Source organism: Tympanuchus pallidicinctus, unplaced genomic scaffold (assembly GCF_026119805.1).
Source record: "Tympanuchus pallidicinctus isolate F22 unplaced genomic scaffold, pur_lepc_1.0 scaffold3, whole genome shotgun sequence".
Classification (NCBI taxonomy): domain Eukaryota; kingdom Metazoa; phylum Chordata; class Aves; order Galliformes; family Phasianidae; genus Tympanuchus; species Tympanuchus pallidicinctus.
Genome location: NW_026294747.1, coordinates 6,211,108 through 6,231,432, shown reverse-complemented (window position 1 = coordinate 6,231,432; position 20,325 = coordinate 6,211,108). Strand labels below are relative to the sequence as shown.

Genomic DNA, 20,325 nt, shown 5'->3' with positions numbered 1-20,325 from the left:
CACTATGAAGCATTAAGTGCATTTCTTCTCCACAAACACTGCTATCCAGGTGAGGGATGGTTCCTCTCTGCTCAGCATTAGTGCAGCCTCACCTCAAGCATGGCTGTAGGAGCTATGATATAAGACAAAAAGCTATTGGACAGGATCCAAAAATAGTGAAGGTAGAGAGGCTCCAGAAGAGAGCCTTCCCCACTGGTAGCTGGCTCCGTATGTCCATAATTTGGACCCTAGGTAGTCAGGCTAGTTAGCTGCCCCTTTCTGCATGCTACAATTCAGAGAGATACTGAATACTGAGTTAACGCAGACATGTCATTGATGCCGTAAAAATCTCAGCACCCAACCTGTGTCGTACTGATCAAAGTCCAAAGTATTCCTTCTGAAGCGTCTGACCTCAAAGGGCAAAGGTAAAATGACAGAGAAATTTGTAAACTCTTATAACAATGCCTAGCCTCAATGGTTCATCTAATGCTGGTAGCCAGCTCTTCAATAGGTCTACAAGAGGTAGAGCCAGGCAGCACAGGTGAATTGCCTTCACCTGGGCTCCTCTGGCTGACTCATGGCTCGCCTCAGGTGATCAATCAGAGGTTCAGGCCATGACTCAGCAGTTCCCATATACATTGTATGAACAGGTAATGTAATGAGAATAAAACCCCCAGAGCCTAGCCCTGTCTGCACTCCCATTGACATGGGCACTCTTCATGCATATTTACGATGAGCCAGAACTCACCTTCTCTTCTCTCCTGCACTGCTGAGCTAATTGTAATCTCAACTGAGTGATGTATGTTGCAAAACACTAGGCAAAACCTGCTGCTGAATTAGAATTCTGCAAATTCAAACATGGTTTCTTCTGTAAAGCCAGCTGTATGTGCAGTAGAAGGAAAGCATTTCTTCCTCCTTTCAGAAAGCTTCTTATAGATTAGCAAAAACGATGCTGGAGGTGAGGCCCCCAGGCAACAAACATTAAAAGATATCAAATTGAAAAGTGCCAGTGTAATGCTGTAAGCACTGCTACCAACAGCCTTATGCAGAGAATCTCTGCTCAACTAACTTCTACTTTAACAAATGAGAACTTGTACGCCAGGTTCTTAAACTGGAGAACAAACTCTTCTTCAGTTATATTTTTGTGCATCCACATTCTGGTATCCGTTATATATCAAAGTAGCAAAATGCCTACCAAATTTTTGTGCCATTTTGTTTCTTCCTCAGCTTCCCTAACGTGAGCTCTACATCCAAAGCATAGAAAATATTTTGTGACACCAGGCTAAGTTAAAGATCTACATGTTTATGAAGTGGAGCTGCTTTGATGTCTATTTATGTTGCAGCTGTGCATATGGAAGGAAAATCTGTATTAACATGTCAGCTAGAGTTTAATTTTGCATTCATTCTGCAGCATCTGGATGGCTAGCCAAACTTGCAGCCCAGCAGTACCCACACCTGCACTTTCCATGCTGGGAAAGCAAGCAGTAGCAGTGCATACAGCTTTCCATACCTCTGTTCAGAACTATTTTCTCTTTACCGACTCATTCACCATATTCTAGTGAAAGAAGTCTTTTCTGCTTGCATCAGGTTTTCACAGTCCAGATGTCTGAACCACAACTTCCAAGCACTGGAAGGCCACAACGAGGTCTCCCAGCAGCCTGCTCTTCTCCAAGCTAAACAAGCCTAGTTTCCTCAGCCTTTCTTCACAGGAGAGGTGCTCCATCCCTCTGAGCATCCTCGCAGTCCTCCCCCGGACCCGCTGCCCCAGCTCCTTGTCTTTCCCGTGTTAGGGGCCCCAGGTCTGCACGCACTACCCCAGCTGAAGCAGCCGCGTTTTGCCACCTTCGCGGTTCTCGGTAACTCGCGGCCCCGCCCCGCGTGCCGGTAACCAGGAAGGAGAAAGCAGCGGAGCTCGGCCGGCGGCATGGCCGGGGGCGGCCCGGCGGTGAGGGGCGGGCGCTGGCGGCCGGCAGCCGCCGTGGGACGGACGGGTGATGCCGAAGGGTCTTCCCGGGTTCTGGACGCGCTCGGGAAACCCTGGTTCATGTCAGGCCTGGGGGGACCTTGCGGTGCGCGGCTGCGTGCGGGGCGTGCTCTGCTGCTGCCGGGAGGCTTCCCGGTGCTGCGGCTCGGAGCGTGCGGGTACGGGTGGTGGTCTGTAGCGTGCCGTCGCTGCTCTGGGAAAGGTGTGCCGCTGGCAGCTGGTTTTGCACGGGGTCACTAAATCGCCGCGTAGTTCTGTCTCATAGAACGTAACGGTGTCATTTCTGTCCTCCCACCTTTCCGCTCGGAGTGGAAGCTCCAAGTTTCGCTTGCGTTGGAAACCCACTTCCTTACTTACACTGGACTCGTTCGGGTTGGAGAAGACCTGAGATCCCCGATCCGCCCGTACCGCGCCCGGTGCCCCTCGGTGCCGCATCTCCACGGATGCACGTGGCAAGAAGGGTGCCTTGTGAAGAGAGCGCTGTGGTGTCCAGCGTTGTCACGACGTTTGCTGATGGCCGTTTTGTCTCCCAGCAGTGTAAAAACCATTGCCGTGGGCCTCACCGACCTGACGTGCGCAGCTGCCGTAGCATCTGCAGAGAGAAGGATGTGCCGGTGCTGCCGGCACTGCAGCCGATCGCTGAAGACCCTGGCACGTGTGATATTGTGAAGGCTACTCAGTAAGTGTTTGTCTCACCTGGGCAAAGTTTCTATTCCATGTGGGATTTTTTAAATTGAAAATGGTAGGGTTCTGTTGCCACCTGCTTGTCCAAGGGAAAGCACTTGAAGTGTATATACTATTATAAATATTGTCATCATCAGCAATAACAACGTTGCTAGGTAGAAAATTCTACGTATCGAGGCTCAGACCAGCTTTTTTTTGCAAAAACTCCATTGAATGCAAAGTGGAGCTCTTGAGCAAGACTTACGGGGATTGAATTTTTCATGTGTGTGACGCTGTTTAAATTGGGAGATATTTGAAATAAAGTCAGTTCTTTTCCTCGTTTAAGGTATGGAATGCTAGAGCGGTGCAAAGAACTGGTGGAAGCAGGATACAATGTTCAACAAGCAGACAAAGAAAATGTGACTCTTCTGCACTGGGCAGCAATAAGCAACAGACAGGAGCTGGTTAAGTAAGCTCTGTAGCCCACGGGAAAGGATCTTGAGCATTCTGTCGCTATCGATCGTGAGTGCTGCCAGCCACGGTGTGTGGTGCTTGAGGGAAAAAGCTTAAAATTTGAATTTTAACACAACCACCTTTGTGAAAATGTCAGTGAGGTGTAGTTACCACACTTCCTTTCTGTGTGAAATTAAGTGGTACATGAAATCATTAGGTGTTCCTGGATTTGTTTAATTTGACAAAGATTACAACTGACTTTGTAAGGCCTTGCTACTTACTGCATGTTTTCTTACAACGTTTTCTCAAAGCAGCATCCTGCTCTGCAAAAATATTGTCATCCATTTACTTTTCTAGAGAAAACTTGATTATTGCAAGCTGCTTGCTATTACACCTATGTTATCCTCAGCACAATGTTTTCGTGCTTTATTATGTGTTCCCTTATTCTTGTTCTGTTGCTGTTATGCAGGTACTATATTTCCAAAGGTGCAGTAGTGGATCAGCTAGGTGGAGACTTGAATCAACTCCCCTTCACTGGGCCATCAGGTGTGCTGCTTGCCACTTCCCATAATAAATCTGCTGGTCTTAACAGTAGCGTTTCGTGTAACTGTTGTTGCTGTCATCTTAAATGAATTGATGGTGTGTGTTTCCTTTGCTGAGTTACACAGAACTTTACAGCATGTCCATAATTACACTGAAATCTGTTCTCTGATTCTTGGCAACTTTGCAGGCTGCCAGGTTGTGTTATGCATGCATCTGTGCTTCAGGCAGACCTGCATTTTGAACTTTTCCCAGGGCAGTGCTGGTCAGACTTGGCTTCTTGGGTCCTACCTAATTCTCTGATACAGACTTCGGCTTAAAGAAAAAAATAAAAAAGTTTCTTCATGAAAGTATAAGAACCAGATATGATTTTTCTAAAAGAGTGTCTAAGAATTGTGAAGGTGATGCTTTCATTAAGATTTCAAGCTTTCTGTTATGGCTGTAGTCTCATATATTGTTACAGACAAGGACACCTACCCATGGTCACCTTATTGTTGAAGTGTGGAGCAGATCCCAGCCTTATTGATGGGGAAGGATTCAGCAGCATTCATTTGGCAGTGCTGTTTCAACACGTGCCCATTGTAGCTTACCTCATGTCAAAGGGCCAGGTATGTTGCCACTGTCCCAGGTGTTATTTTCTGCTCAGAAGTAGCTGGTTGTGCTCTGAAAATGCTTTGTGGAATTTAAATGTTATCTCCTGAAGTACAAGCATGTATTTGGTATTTCCCTGTGCTATACGTGCTACATTTAAATAATTATGTGTTGATACGTGATCGTATTTTGTTCTTTAATGAACCAGTTTTATGTACTTGGACATTCAGTTATGCACTTTATTCCTTTACACAAGGGAGATATTTATTGTTGCTTTCCAAAGTGGAATTTACAGTATTTTTTATCAAGAGGGGACAGGAAATACTGTTAGTGGAAGGAATTCTGTAGATGTATTTGATTAATTTGAAGTCACTTTAACGGGCACTCAGCATATCCTGAAATGAATGCTGTTCAAGACCCATGGAAAGAAGAAAAATTGTTTAATTTGGCTTCCTGGCAGGTACAGTTTAGTTTCCTCTTGCTGCTGTGGTGTGGCTGCGTAGCTAAGAATCTGACCATTTAACTTTGTTTACTGAAATCCGTGATCATCACTTACTATCTTTTTCTTATTCCTAGAACATAGACACAGCAGACTTCAGCGGACTTAGGCCTTTAATGTTATCAGCACAAAAAGTGGTGGGCTAAGTGGGGAATAACTTTTAAAAGAATCTGTTGTCCACTCATTCCTGGATGTAATGCTGAATTTTTTCTTCTGGTTCTGTCAGTCTTGTTAGAGTGACATTTTTTTCTCTTCTGCTTGTTGTAAAATATTACGTATCCAAGACATAGGAGATGATGAAGCAGCTAACTTGGTACAGTAAAGAAAGACCCACCCCCAAAAGAGCTATCTTAAAGTAGTTTAGGTTGGCAGCTGGACCAGCTGGTGTATCATTGTGCTTTCCTAGAAATGAAGGTGAAATGAAGGATGAGTTCTGTTTTCTAAGCTTGGCTCTGTTGCTAATGAGCTTGTTGAGAGACAACACGTTTGTATCTGCTGTTACTTTGCTGCAGATGCTAGCAATGTTTTTTGTTAATAAAGTGTTCAAAAGATTCAAATGCAGCTGATGTTCTGTTTCTTAACTGTTTTCATCTAGACCAGAGCCCACAAGATTTCTACTAAAGTTTAACCCCTCCCTCAACGTCCAGAAGAACACTGCGCTGCAGTTACATCAGGAAATGTTAGTGCAGTGGAGCTACTGCTAGAAGCTGGTGCTAACATGGACATAAAAAATGTCAAGGTACAATTTCTTTCATTGTTTCTGTTGTTTTCATCTGTGTAATATTAATGGGTAAAATGAATATGAAGAAATACCTGAATCCCTTGCCCTCTGAATGTTCTTTGAAATGGATGGGGGGAATAATGCAAGAGTTCCTATACTTTCCAAAAAGAATTGGGCACTTTGCTTGTGATGTGACACAAAGTAAGAATGTGGAGATGGTTTGAAATGTTTAGTGAACACCTGATCACTGCAAACAAATGTATTGCAGCCTTCACAGATTCTCTCTTCTTATTTTTTGTTTGTTTTGAGTCAGCTGTTCTCTACAGCATGGCCACAAGTAAGGCCTTCAGCCAGGTTTGTCAAAAATAATGCTGCTTTGTGTCTGGTGAGCCTGGTAAGGTCTTGAAAAAGATGAGCGTGGCATCCTGAAAAGATCAGTGTCTGTCAGTGCCTGCTTGTACACTCAGAAGTGCACGTCACGTGAAAGTCTTAGCCCTAAGATTTGTAAACTCTGGCAGGAACAACTATTAATATTGAAGCTATTGATTCCCATAGAGATGCTTGCATAGTGTAGTGATTCTGGTTTGTGTATTCAGCTGCACAGCTTTTCCATCTGCTAGTTGTTTTGCTTTTTATTTAATATATGACTCTTAGAATGTTACTGGTTTGGTTTTAAAAAGTTAACATAAACAAGAAAGCTCCCTTTCAGTAAGGGATCATATTCAGTAAGCTTGTCATGTTCTAAAAGACTGTTTAGTGTTTCAGGTTAGGAGAGACAGTTCAGCAAGTGATTCGTGTGCGCGTAGTTGATTGCAAATATCAGTCTTTAGAACTACAGAGCACCAGATGAAGCGTGTTAGAACTGCGAGTTTACTTTGCCTTAAAGAAAAATGGTGGGTTTGGGGAAGAAGCCAATAAGTTCTTGTTTTAGTTCAGTTCATTTCTTGTATCTGTTACAAAGGAAGACATTGATGTGTTAAGTGCCTAACCAAATGAACTTTGTTGTTAAAGGGAGAGACAGCGCTTGACCCTGCAATTCGAACTCAGAATCGCTTCGTCGTTTATATGTTAATGGAGGAAGGAAGAATGAGAAGCAGAAGGAATAACAGGTTACTGAGAATGATGGAGAAATACGAGGTAATGTCACTAATGGAAGGAAAGCTTCAGCGTTCCATGTTCAGAATAATCTGTAACTTACCTCTGTTCTGACAACAAGATCTTCTAGGCTTCCAAACCTGGACACTCAAAAATGAAATGTTTTAGAAGCACCTTCCTGTTCTTTGGGTGTTTGTTCCCCCCTTTCCCCCACCCCATTGTTGTTTTCCCTCCCTCCTTATCCCCTGTGTTTTGATGTGTCACTTTGTTGCCTATCTTAAGTCTCTCAGCATTCGTTCTTATATTAAGTGTATATATTGGAATAAATCCTGCTTGAATATTCTGTCATATTTTAACAGTGATCATTTTAACAGCTGTTCCTGCTGCTGGCATCTTGCTTGACTGTGTTGTGGGCCATAGGATACGTAATGAACTTGAGTTCTGATTCTTGGCTTTTGAAAGGATGCCTGCTTCTCTTTCTGCTGGTTGGGATGGCTCTGTCTGTGAGGTTTGTGGATTTCTCTCTTTCTGTGTATTTAATACTAATAGATGCAGTACGTGGTACATAATGCAGTGTTCTTTTCAGAGTCTGCAGCTTCACTTAGAAGGTTTTTTGGTTTGTTTTTTTTCTTGCTGTACTGTAGAAAGGATTGTGTGAAGGATTTAAATATATATACTTTTCGTAATGATTTTGAAATGTGGTGTCTTTAGATGGTCAAATTGTAGTTTCTGATCCTTGAGATCTGAGGAGAAAACAAGTGTTGAGGTGGCATGTTAGCTGGTTTTAAAGATAAAGAGGATGTTACTGAATGCCTGTACCTGACAGAAGCTGAGATATCCATTTATGAAGTTTATAAATGTGCTTTATCTTAACTTTTCCCTCTGTATTTGCAACGTAGCATGAGTTTCAATGTACCGTTCCCACCCTCTGTGTTCCCCAGACCTCCTGGTGGTATCCTGAGCTGTTTTGCACATTTCCCATTTCTTACAGCAGTTACTAAATTGTGTTCCTGGAAATGGCAATACTGTTGTTGTGTCAATAGAGTTTGTCCTTTTCACCTAATGTGCAGCTGCTCGGATATGTAAAATTAGGCTGGACAGAACACTCCTCAGTAGATGTTTTTCTGTATCACGAGTTCCTCTGTGCATCTGGCTAAAGCATGCTTCTGAGTGGCAATTTTGGTTTGCTTTAACAGAGGCTTAAAGAATACCGAGTGAAGTTTTAAAAATCAATTAAAAAAAACAACCACGTTAAGTCTGTACTCCACGAAGTTCAGTTTTGGGTGAGAGAAAAATGCTCTTTTATTTTCATCTTCTTTCAGGCAGTTTGTGGGAGTCAAGAATCTGAGGTATCTTCCCACAGCACTGATGCTAAGTTCTGTCTTTTAGATGTCTGTGACGTGGTTTTTCTGGTTCATGCCTGATATCCTTTGCAATGCAGTAGAACTTCCCTTTCACTTTCTAGTAAATGTAAGCCCAATTGTGCAAGGAGTGACCAACAGTCCCAGCTAATTCCATGTGACTGCGAATGTCTGTTAAGATTACTTTACCTACATTGGGCCAGGGTTAAATAGCTTTGTGTTTAAATACAACAGACTGAAAATACGTATCTTCTTTTCTCTTTGACAGGTATTTGTGTAGTTCTGATGTTTTTGTTTTGTGTTTTTTATCTTACTGGGATATCAAAATGTCTTTGTTATATGCATGGTTGTAGAGTCACCTGGAGATGCCATATGTAGACCATGTTCCTTCTTTGGGACCATCCAGTAATGTATTTTGGTATGCAGTAAAGCTGGATAACACGTGCATCACACATTGCAGTTGTAAAAGCATCTCATTTCTAAATGACAAAGATTTGGCAGTTGGTGGTATTCATGTTTCTGCTTTAAAAATAAATAAAAACATCAGGCAAACAAATTTATTTGTATCCCTTGGAAGCAGACCTTCCATTCTCCAGTCTGCATTTGTTCAGAGGTTATGCAGCATCAATGCACAGTGCATTCATTTCTACCTTTCTTTGAATAGGCCTTGGACTGACGAGTACCTCTATTTAATTGTTTACACTCACTTTTCAGCACTGTGTTCTTACACAGAAGGCACCTGCTTATTTATTAAGTTTTGGGAAGGGAAGGCTGTTAGGGAGATACTTAAAATGTCAATAATTTAGTACTAAACCAGCTATAATGCATTGCTACCCAATTTTAATTCATTTTTAATTATTTCATCCTTAAAGCGGCATTTCTTTTGGTTCTGTTTCCAATGAAGATCTTAATAGGATGATCACGATTCATTCTGTTGAACTGATCGCATATACGCCTGTGAGGGATACACATGTATGCTCGTTGCCATGAAAATCCTGTTATTAACTGTTGCTTTGTGATGTTCTAAGGTTTTCTTGGCGTCATCTAAATTAAACAAAAGCAAGAATTCTAACTGTAGGGGTTAAAGGTAGACGTTCTGCAGAAGATGATTAACACAGCAATATTCCTAAGGGTTGTGGCTTAGTGAGGTGATGTTTTGCTCTTTCTATCAAACCCTTGCTCTGTAGAGGTCAACGCCATTCTTTTAGTTTTTGTGTATTGCTGGTGAAATACCACACTCTGATTGTAGAATATTTATTTGGCAAAACGTAATGAGAGAATATATTCCTTAATCTAACTGTTACATATGACCAATGCCATTGTTGAGATCCCTGTCAAGTTCAGCCTAGTGGGTCTTCTTTATTTTTTGTATAAAGCCTGAAGGACTGATCCTGGATATCTTAAGTCTTCAGAAAAAGACAAAAAAAAGGTAAGCTGACATGCTGCACCATGGTTGCACTTCTGATTGATTCATATATCATCAAATGTATCGTTGAGATTTTTAGATGTATCATCAAGCAGTGTAGATTGTTGGATGATAAATCCAACCTGCTGTTGGTTTATCTTGAGCACCTTGCTGTTATTTCCTGGCCTCGGTCTTCTCATTGGAATATGAGCTTCAGCCAAGCATGGTACTTAGTTTACAAAACTAAATTTATGAAATATAGCAGCTGAATGGGAGATAATAGATATAATACTATATGATTGGAATTGAAGCTGGTGTTAAGCTCAGCACACCTCTCCCAAAACTGTGTCTACCATATGTATGTCTACAGAGATGGTTCCTAGGATTATAGTGTGAACTGCTCTTCCTTCTGTGAGGGTAGCAGCGTAGATTTTTTAGTAGACTTTTGAGGTCAGTGTAACATGGACTTGTCTTGTTGCAACTGGCTTCAGCCATTGCTCCCTTGCAGCTCCGTGAGAGCACAGCACACTAGAATATTATCAAAGCAGCAGCTACTTTGCTTTAATGGAGAAGTTTGTTCTATCATGTTGCCTCCTTAATTTTTCTGGATGGTCTGAAGTCTTCTGCTGTAATCTTTGTATATGCTTATACAATCGCAAGTATAACACAGCTTTCCTCCTTTAGAAATGGAATGAAAGAAGGAAGGATGAATGATAGATAGTCTTATAAGTCATGTACAGAGATTTGCAAAGAGCAGAGGTTCTCTCAGTTGGCAGAGAGAATCCTCCCTTGTTTGGCCTTGGCTCTCCTGTTGCCAGTGCCCATGAGCGTTCGTGGATGTGGGGTTAAAGACCAGAGACAAGGTGAGCATTTTGCATTTGCTGAATGCTGAGGAAAGGAATTCCCCTTGTGGAGTAAAGTTTATTGATTCCTAAAGAATCACAGAATCACAGAAAGTCAGGGATTGGAAGGGACCTCAAAAGATCATCTAGTCCAGTTCCCCTGCTGGAGCAGGAGCACCTCAGTTAGGTCACTTTTTTGCCCCCCTGAAAATATAAATGTATGGTAGTTTGGTGATGGAATGTATTTAATATTAGTCCTGCTTGTATAAAAACATTTTAATAGTAATTTTTGTGCTGACAAATAGCTGCTTCCACATTTGTTTCACAAAATGGACTTTCAAGCAGCTGAAAATACTGTTCATACTTAATTTAGATTTAACATTATTCTGATTAGTTTAGTACTGTTTTCTCTTGAGTATGTTTTCTTTCTTAACCTGAGCCTTCTTTCTTAATCTGAGCTGTGTGCTTTCTGACTGTGATTCCAAGTCTTCTCTGAACCCAGGTTTCCCTTACTGAGAGTCAGTGCTTTTTATGAAACGTACAAGCAGATTACCGCTGTGGATGAACTTCATGGTGAAACCATCATGTACAGTTGTACATATATGCATTATACTTGTCAAATGTGTTAAAAAATACAAGAAAATTAGATTTTTTTTTTTTTTTAACCAGTTATTAAAACTATAACTAAAAATTGCATTTTGGCTATTTGGAGAATAGCTTAAAGAATTCCTTGCTGTCCTCTAAATGACAACCCTACATTATCTTGGGCTGTGAGATCCTACCAGCCACTTTAACATGTGTATTTACATATCGTTTCACAAAGTTTGTGATGGTTTGTAAGCATGGGAGGCAAAGTAGCAGCTGTTTGGTACATGTTACTCTAACCTGATGTTACCACAACTAGTAGAAGAGCTGGCTGATTAGAATACCCACAAATAAATCTTTTCCTCCCAAGTGAAGCTGTGGCATGGTCAGCCCAAGCACTGCCTGCATTCTGTGCTGAGATAGTTCCGTTCCAGTCTGAGTTCTCAAGTCAAGAAGAGAGGTGTGAGCTAAAACTTCTCAGGAAATGATTAAACAAAATGCAGCTTTGAGTCCATGGTGAAAGCCAATTTTAATCTTGATGTGGTAAGTAGGGCAAAAATGTTACATATTTCACATTATCTAGATGAGTTGATGAGAAAAAGGTCAGCATGCTAAGTTGGCAGTGTAGCATTCACACTGGGGAGCAGACAACATGTTTAATGTTCATTGCTGTCCTGCCAAATCACAAGTCAGACTCAGCAGGATGTCGGTTATCCCATGGCTTCTGCTGAATTTTCTCTCTTTCTTTCTGTTATGCTCTCACATTTTCCTCTTTCTAGGAACTAACATATTAAATTGTACGGAAGCTGGGAAGAGACCAGTTGATGTTTGCTACCAACTTAAGAATGAGAACACTTACTGGCTCTACCACTAATGCTGAAGGAAAAGAATGATGTCTGAAGAGAGGAGAGAGAAGGATCACTTTTTATAAAATGAAGTTAAAAGACTGGCATTTAGCGAGAAAATTTGGAGAGCCCATTCTCAGCTGTGCTGAGAAGGAAGAGGGAAACAGAACTAGGGAACACAGAATCACTTAAAATTAAGCTTGCTGTAACCAAGTTTCCAAGACCTGCTAGGTCAATTGTAAATGCTTGTGCTTACTCCACCAGCATGTCCTCATCCAGGAGGGAGTAATAGATTGTAATTGCTTCCAAACGGAAATAAACATTGACACCTCTCCTGAGTCTCTTAAGAATATGCATTTTTCAACAATGCAGTGTTAGTATGGAGGGAAGTTGACTCCTATGTGTTGAAAAACACTTCATGTGTAATACCCTTCTGGTGCGACACAGGCATAATGTGTTTATGGATCTAGGAAGTGAAGGTGCAATCTCTGATGATGACCTCAGTATGCTACTGGTAGACCCTCAGCCCCAGTAGCATGGATCCAGAAAGGCATGCCCTTGGCAAAGATTTTACATTCTAAAATCTTTATTCCCAATTGCTAAAATGAAATAATGAAATGAAATGAATAAAACGGAGATGCTGCAGGGGCCTTTTCTCCCCTTGCTGCTGCTTTTCTTTTTGTTGTTGTTCCGGCACAGAATCTGTGATTCTGCACGCTGCTGGGTTCGAGGCACCTGGAACTGCTGCTGCCCAGCTAAACTTGCCATCCTTCACACACAGTTCCTCTCTGGCAAGATTTTGAAGATTATGAAGAATATAAACGTGCAGTAAAAACTCGAATTCACAGCTAGAGGCTGCACCTCCTCTGGGTAACAGATTAGCTGGATAACCATCAGCTGAGCAGATCATGAGACCATAAAGCAATGAAAGAAAACAGCTTGCTAGACTTTGGAACTACCTCCACTGAACTTAGGCTTTTGCCTCTGAAATTAACATGCTTCTGTATGTAAATGGATTTCCTTATCAGCCAAAAGGCCAGTCCTAAAGTAGAAAGAGCTGTCAAAACTCAGTCTGGCTAAAAGTAGTATGGTGTCCAACCCCTCAGGGAAAGCTTCAAGTTTGTCACTAAAATAGAACAAGTCCACAATGAGAGATTTGTTATTTTTTTTCTTTTCATTTTGCCTTTCTTCTTGTAAGTGGACATGTTAGACACTTTGAGAGCTCAATCTGGAAAGTTTAAGTGGAGTTCTACACAAAAAAATACCAACATTTAAGAAATTATTGTGATAAACATACATTATTCAGGATTTTGCATTACTTACCTTTCATTTCCCATTTTTCCTTCTTTGCTCATCTTGTACTGTGTACAAGGTACCATGTATTGGGGGAAAGGTACAATATATTAAACTCCATTTTGAATTAGACCATAAACTGCCTTAGTGACCTAGTCTGAATGTAGTTTGGACTAAAGTCCCTAGATCCCATACTAGCCAGTGAATCATTCCACCCCTTTCCTCCCACTGAATTTAGATCTCCCTGGATCTTTGGGGATCTCTTCTTTAGAGCTACAAAATGTGGCTTGAGCTGGCAGAATCTTGATATATATCTGTACAGTGTCTCCTTGGAAATGTTTATGAAACTTCTTGTACTTCTTGAGCAGGCTCTTATTTTTATTTCTCACAATTGCTTCATTTGAATATCTTGCTAGCTCCTCCGTAACTGTAGTATTGCTGCCCTCCTCCGAAAAGCACTGGTTAAAGGGAAGCAATGTCATCTGCTTGTGCAGGGTTATGCATTAATTATAGAAGGAGCAAATTGCTGTGTCTTCAAATTGTTGGCAACTCTTGTAGTTTTTGTGACAAGCCTGCTGTTAAGCCTTAGATAAGGTAAAAACTTCTGAAATTTTTACTTTAGCTTCTATTCTTTGTCACTGTAATGTAGTGGGTCTCTATATCAGCCTACACTTCTCGTTTAACCCAGAACTATTTAAAGAAGTTTAAGGAAACATTATGAAGATGACAGGACGGTGCTTTCACTGTGTTAAATGTGAATACATTGGTGCAAAATGAAAATTGAAAATTAAACCTTAATTAAATCAAGCCTTAAACCTGAAAACACAGGAAGTTGGTTATTCAATTCAAGCTTTTTGATTCCCTTTTAGCTCTGTTAAAATCTGTGAGTTTGGCCTTATTGTTTGGAATATTTGCATGTTGGAGTTTCAGTCTGTGGCTTTTTGTATGGATGCATTCTTCATGGTGTGTCTACTGCTGTGGTCTTGTATTTCAGTTACGCAGCTCCTTCAAGCAAGCTTTTGGTAAAAAGAAATCTCCCAAGTCAGCATCTCCTCATTCAGATATTGAGAAGATGACAGATTCTTCATCGCCAAAGATGCCACACCATAATTCTACTGTTTCTACACCATTGCTGAGAGCTTCTCATTCCAATTCTCTGTAAGTGATTTCTATTTTTATTTTTTAAATGGAAAAATGGGTGGAAAGCATCTTAGTATGCAGTTAGAGAAAAAGAGCAAAATCATGCTTTTGATAGGTCCAGCGTTTATATGCTAGTTCTGTGGGACATCTCTAGGCTGCTTTCTAGAAAGAAACAATGGCAAAGTGTATCTTAAAACATCCCATCCTGTTGATTCCTCTGAGTGGGAATCTACAAATCTGTGAAAGGACTACGAGAGTTTGACAGCTTTTTGGTTATGTGCACTGCTAAAACCAGACTGCAGTGGAAGCTATAGCAGGTCAAGCAGGGTAGTCTTGTACATGTGTGCTGGTCTGCTCCTATTGGTTGGCCCTACTCCTGAGCAATACTTACTTTATCTCCCAGAGAAGGGGCTGTTTTTGGCTAAGTGGATTTGATAAAGTCCTTAACCATGTCATAATGGCAAAACAATGAGCAAAGAGCAAACATTTTAACTGGTATTTATTTTGAATGTCCTATACCCTAAGGAGAACACAGGGAAAGACGGAAGAGTTTAATTTATATATTTGGGGAATTAAAGACATGTGAGCTGACTTCCAACTTCATACCTTTGCATTAGCATCCAGGAAGCTAAAAATCATTGCATCTTTACTGTGGGATAGATATTTCACTGGGGAGCTTCCTCTGCAAAACATACTAAGTATGAATAGTATGAATAGTGACCTTGGAGTGCAGAACTAATTGGATCTCTGGCTGCTAATGATACAACCAGGCCAAGTCCGGGATTTTGTTTTCTCTCTTGGCTAAAGATAACACATTTTATAATAATCTGCAGTGATGGAGTCCCCAGTTAAACTGACAAATTCAAATAAAGGTAAGACCTTACTGAAGATCAAATGGCATGGTTTACTGATATGACTGAACACTTAACAGCTTGTTTCTGTTGGACAGAAATGCCCACATCCTCCCCCATCTGCTCCTTCCCTTACACTGGTTGTGCCGCTCATCAGACAATTCCACTAAGCTAATGGAACAAGCTAAATTATGTGAAAAGTAATTTAATGGAAATGTGAACAGTTTTTCCCCAGGTTGCTGAGTTGGATCAGCTCAGTGGAGTGATCAGACTCAGTTGAGCATCAGAGCTGGTGTAAGCACAGGGACATGACAGCAGCACAGCATAGCTGGCAAACAGAGGAGTGAGACAGAGATTTGCTCCTTTTGGTGGTAGCTACATCAATTTGGTGGTATTTACATCAATCAATCAATAAAGGCTCATCAATATCACCAAACCATGCTCTCCTGTCTGTGTTTGTATGTGAATGAGATGTTGATTTTAAAGTCTGGACTTCTGTACTGTTGCTTAGCTAACTTTACATTCAGGAAGGTCACAGGCATTTGTGATGGTTCATTTGGGCCACCTATGAAATAAAGTTTAAAATGGCCACCCTGAGCTGTTTGTGAGTCTAAACTTGCATTTACAGTGATCTTAGAGAACTTCATAAAACAGATTTTGTGTGTCTTCTATCAGTAATTTCTTCACTTGGGCAGGATAAACAAATACAGAAAGAGGCCGTATTGTGAAACATTTCAAATAGCCTTGCAGCCTTGTAGATGCCATAGAAAACTTCAGCCTGATTTCTGTTCCAGTGTACTAAAGTATGCAGACTTGAAGTTTTGCCCACTGCTTTCACATGAAGAGGTGAAAGAAAATATCAGTAGAGTCAAATGATAGTGACAAAATGCCAATATCAGAAGATAATTCCCCATGAATTTTTTTAAAGCTTCTCCATTCTCTTGAATCTAATTTGTTGAGTTTCTTGTGACTATGGCAAATTGGGCTTTAGAACTCTGAGGCCAGAAAATTGTTAAATGATGGTCCCTTCCATCCTCAATCAAAATGCACTATGCGTACTTCTCATCTTGAAAAGAAAGCAAAAAGCCTAAACACAAGAAAAGGAGTAAAAATGTGAGCTGAGGGAAGTATAGAGCAAAAGGAAAACCTGTGTATTTCGGCATACCAGCTTTCTGGTGGAGAAAACGTCCCTCATTAACCTGATTTAAGGAGACACATTGTAAGAAAAAAATCCCTCAAAGCATCCAGCTGTGTAGTTCATCTTTGTATAGATTCACTTATGAATGTGCTGCAATGTTACTCATCTGGATTTGTTCTGATTTTTTTTTTTTTTTTTTTTGGTGGGAAGAGGGAATTAAAATGCCACTAAAAATGTTTTAATGTATTTTAAAAAATAACTGCATGCATATGTGGGACCTTATGAAAAATAACACGCTCAGTCCTACTGAGTTACCTTATGCCTTCCTTTATATACTGAATTACAGTGTTTGCTTTGCTTTAAAAGTCTGATAAAAACCGCATCTTCAGATATTGAGAGAGTCGTTGAAGACTGGCTCTTTTGTTTGTTATTTTGTAAGTAGTGCCTTGTTTTGATATTTGAGTGGGATGAGATACAAATGGCTGAAACTGGCAGGAATAAAAATGGATAGAAACTCGGATTGCAAAGCATTATGTTTTCCTATAAAACCCATTCCCATTCCTTAAATGGAATCATAGTTAACAGTGGCATAAGGGGCTGTGAGAATTAATTTACAGCTGCCTGAAGACTGAACCTACCTGATTTTTGTCGGTGCAGGCAATACCTCTGGAATTTGGTTTTTACACTTGGAGAAAAAAGAGTTGAAGCCAGGAAGTGTTGAGGCAATGTTATGCATGACCCTGAGCAAGTTTATTTGTGTGTTCTCTTCTGCAGTCACAGATAGAAGTCATCTAAAAAACAGAAGCTTGCTGCAAAAATGAGCAGTTCTAGGGTAAACAAGCTGCAGATGAACAGTCATCAGCTTGGATCATACTGACATCCTCAGTTGTGGGAATAGATAAATGTAAGAGCACATGCTACTGAGGAGGACACTGGTGTCCATCAGCTCTTTGAATACTAAACTTGGCAAGATTCCCTTAAAATCCCTTAAAAATTCTTGCAGTGTTTGGACGAGTATCAGCATTTCACACAGCCTCCACCGTTCTCTGCTCTCCCAACAGAAACTTTGCAGTCTGCTTTTTAAACAAATGTTTACATTTTCAAACACATGTAGCAATGGTTCCGCTTACGTCTTGCTATTTTCTCACAGCTTCAGATCTGCTTATTTTCATAGAGGCTGATGGGAATGAGAGGTGCAGATCCCTGTGTTACTGTACTGTTCGTGTTTGTTTGCAGTGTGAATGTGAGAGCTATTATTTCAGGTAAGTCAGCCGTGTGCTGATGATGACCAAGTCTGGCATGGCTCTGTGCAGGGCTGTGCCATATATATCTGTTTGAGCCAATGTCTATTTCTGCTTGGAAAGATTTGAGACAGTTTTTTTGTTTTAGGTAGATTTTGAATTGAAAAATGAAATATTTGTTGTGGTACTTATATTGTGGCTAATGAGACATACATTGAGCTATGCCTATGTTCAGCTATTTCAACATGTGCATATCTATGTGTACAGTAATAACAATGCCTTACTGTGGCACTAGAAACATAGATCCCATTTATCAAGCTTTCCATCTTCTCAATCTGCTCCTTCTTTATTTTACTTCTCAGTCATTTTCAATTCCTAATGCAGTTAACACTGGGTTTTCAGTGCTTCATGTGAAAAGAACAGAGGGTAATTCATAGAATCACATAATAGAATCACAGAGTGGCTTAGATTGAAAGGGACCTTGGAGAACATTGAGCTCCAACCCAGCTCAGTGGGTTGGCCAAGCACCATGAAGTTCTGGATAATATTCAGCAGCTTGAACCTTCGTGGCAAGTCAGGTGCCCCCAAGTATTGGAGAGACCACTGAGTGAGTTGCAGAGCATCAGCTGATGGAGCAGCTTGCAGACTAGCTGCAAGAGCTCAGTAGTGCTGTCTCTGTTCTGCAGCACAGCACGGTGAGCCTCTCTGCCTCCATAACTTCTAGCATCTTTCCACCTCTTTGTTTTAAGAATGACACTGATAGAGTTAATTGTGCAGATTAATTATTGGCTCTCCTTTACAAGGAAAAGTTGATTGACTTGGACTGGGCACTGACTAGTAAGCACGACCTGTTAGATAGATTATATAGAAGAGTATACTACAGTTTTAACCAACTTCCTGTGTTTTCTATTAAACATACAACTTAGAAACCTAAAAGTACTAATTTTTATGCATTTCATGATTTCAATATGGTGAATATCTGGGGATAGAGCTTGATAACTAATATAGAAAAGCCTTAATATGGAAATATCATAGAATCATAGAATCACCAAGATTGGAAAGGACCTCCAAGATCATCCAGTCCAACTGTCCACCTATCACCAGTATTTCCTACTAAACCATGTCTCCCTGTACAACATCTACACACTATTCACAAGTAACTGCTATGAAGCTAACATGTGAGGAAACTATGGAAAATAAAGTTAGCAGACTTGTCTCAAGTTATGTACCACCTCTTTGTACAACTCAGCACTGCTTGGACATACACCCAAACTCACAGCGGTACATACATCTGAGCCTCCATACAGATCTCCTGTTGTGAAATACTGTGTGAATACTAATTGGAGACTCGAAGCAGAGAGCAAATGTTACTTACTGGCCTTAAACAACCGTCTAACAACGCCATCCAGAACTTCCCATTTGGTCTTCCCACTCACTCCAATGCAGCCTATGAGAAAGGAGCGAGGCCTTGAATTCTAAATGCAAACAAACATGGATTTATTTAGTTAACAAATAAATCTTTACAGTGTCAGTCAAGTCTGTTTAAGATTAAAATCTTGGTGTAGTTGTGTTGCTTCTTTACCTCACAGTAAAATCTGAATACCATACAAAATTCTTCTTTTCCCTATAAGTTTCTCACAGTGTTGGAGACTCAAATCTAGGGAATGCTTCAGTGGTACCCAGTGATAAGTTAAAGGTGTTTATTAATAAATCCACAAACAACTCCAAAACCCCTGAGAAGATTACAGTTTATCAAAAAGCATGTGGGAAAATTCTAGGCAGACATTCACAACATGTGTTTGTCCATGATTTCACAATCCAAAATGTAGCACTTCCAAGATTTATCTGATTTACTTCTAGAAATGCTTCATAGAAACATGCATAAAAATATAGTGACATTCTAGATATGTCTGTAATGTGTGCATTACATTCAGTATATTATAGCATTTCGCTTCTGATTTCTACAGCAGATAAAGAAAATAGAATGTACTTCATTTTTTTATTCCTTCATAGCTGCACTCACTGTGAAACATTCACTGAAGAAAAACTATTTCTGTCATAAGACTCCAAGTTCAGCTAAAATGTCAAGAATCATTTCCACTACTAACAGTGCACTCAGTGGAGTCCAAGAGAATTAGCAACACTGTTTTACTGTTTATGTGCTTGCCCAGGGCTGTAATTTATTGATGGAAAATTGGTATTTAATGGAAAGATCAGCTGAGCTTTGTTTCTGCTCATTCAAATGTTTGTCCTCTCTTACAAATGATATCAAATTATTTCATAATTTATGAAACATGCACAAGCGCATACACCTTATGCACTTTTACAAGTGCTCAATGCGAGGCAGTAATGTCACTGCAGTACATTTGTGCATGAATACTCACATGAAGTGGGCTGCACTTTGACAAAATTTGTAAACATATTTAAGATTTTTTACATTACTTGAGAATGAAGAACATCTTTTGTTTGAATACATGAAGGGCTGATGGAATCAATTACAGCTTTTTCTTCTCTTTTCAGACCTGACATAAGAAAGCACAAAACCTGCAGCAGGTTTTGCCTAGTGTTTTGAAACATACATCACTCAGTTGAGATTACAATTAGCTCAGCAGTGCAGGAAAGAATAGAAGGTGAGTTCTAGCTCATCGTAAATATGCATGAAGAGTGCCTATGTCAATGGGAGTGCAGACAGGGCTAGGCTCTGGGGGTTTTATTCTCATTACATTACCTGTTCATACAATGTGTATGGGAACTGCTGAGTCACGGCCTGAACCTCTGATTGATCACCTGAGGCGAGCCATGAGTCAGCCAGAGGAGCCCAGGTGAAGGCAATTCACCTGTGCTGCCTGGCTCCACCCCTGCTAGACCTATTTCAGAGCCAGCTACCAGTGGGGAAGGCTCTCTTCTGGAGCCTCTCTACCTTCACTATTTTTGGATCCTGTCCAATAGCTTTTTGTCTTATATTGTGGCTCCCACAGCCATGCTTGAGGTGAGGCTGCACTAATGCTGGGCAGAGAAAAACCATCCCTCACCTGGATAGCAGCGTTTGTGGAGAAGAAATGCACTTAATGCTTCATAGTGCCTAGCTCAACTGAAATG

At 40.6% G+C, this 20,325-nt stretch overlaps 1 protein-coding gene and 1 pseudogene across 3 annotated transcripts in view; one reads left to right on the top strand and one right to left on the bottom strand.

Annotated features, from left to right (window-relative positions):
- Window positions 1-1,857: 1,857 nt before the first annotated feature.
- Window positions 1,858-20,325, top strand: part of LOC128086875 (palmitoyltransferase ZDHHC13-like) — a 76,101-nt pseudogene continuing 57,633 nt past the window's right edge.
- LOC128086872 (regulator of microtubule dynamics protein 3-like) overlaps window positions 11,802-20,325 on the bottom strand; it is a 77,227-nt gene continuing 68,703 nt past the window's right edge. Inside the window, exon 4 of one of the 3 annotated variants that reach the window (XM_052695871.1) lies at window positions 11,802-11,892. Coding sequence is in view for 1 of the 3 variants with exons in the window: in XM_052695867.1 (XP_052551827.1) it covers window positions 13,941-14,025 (85 nt within the window). In the remaining 2 variants the exon portion in view is untranslated. Of the gene's footprint in view, window positions 11,893-12,350; window positions 12,523-13,496; window positions 14,026-20,325 lie in introns of those variants that run through there. The other 2 variants (XM_052695870.1, XM_052695867.1) reach the window with 2 other exon arrangements.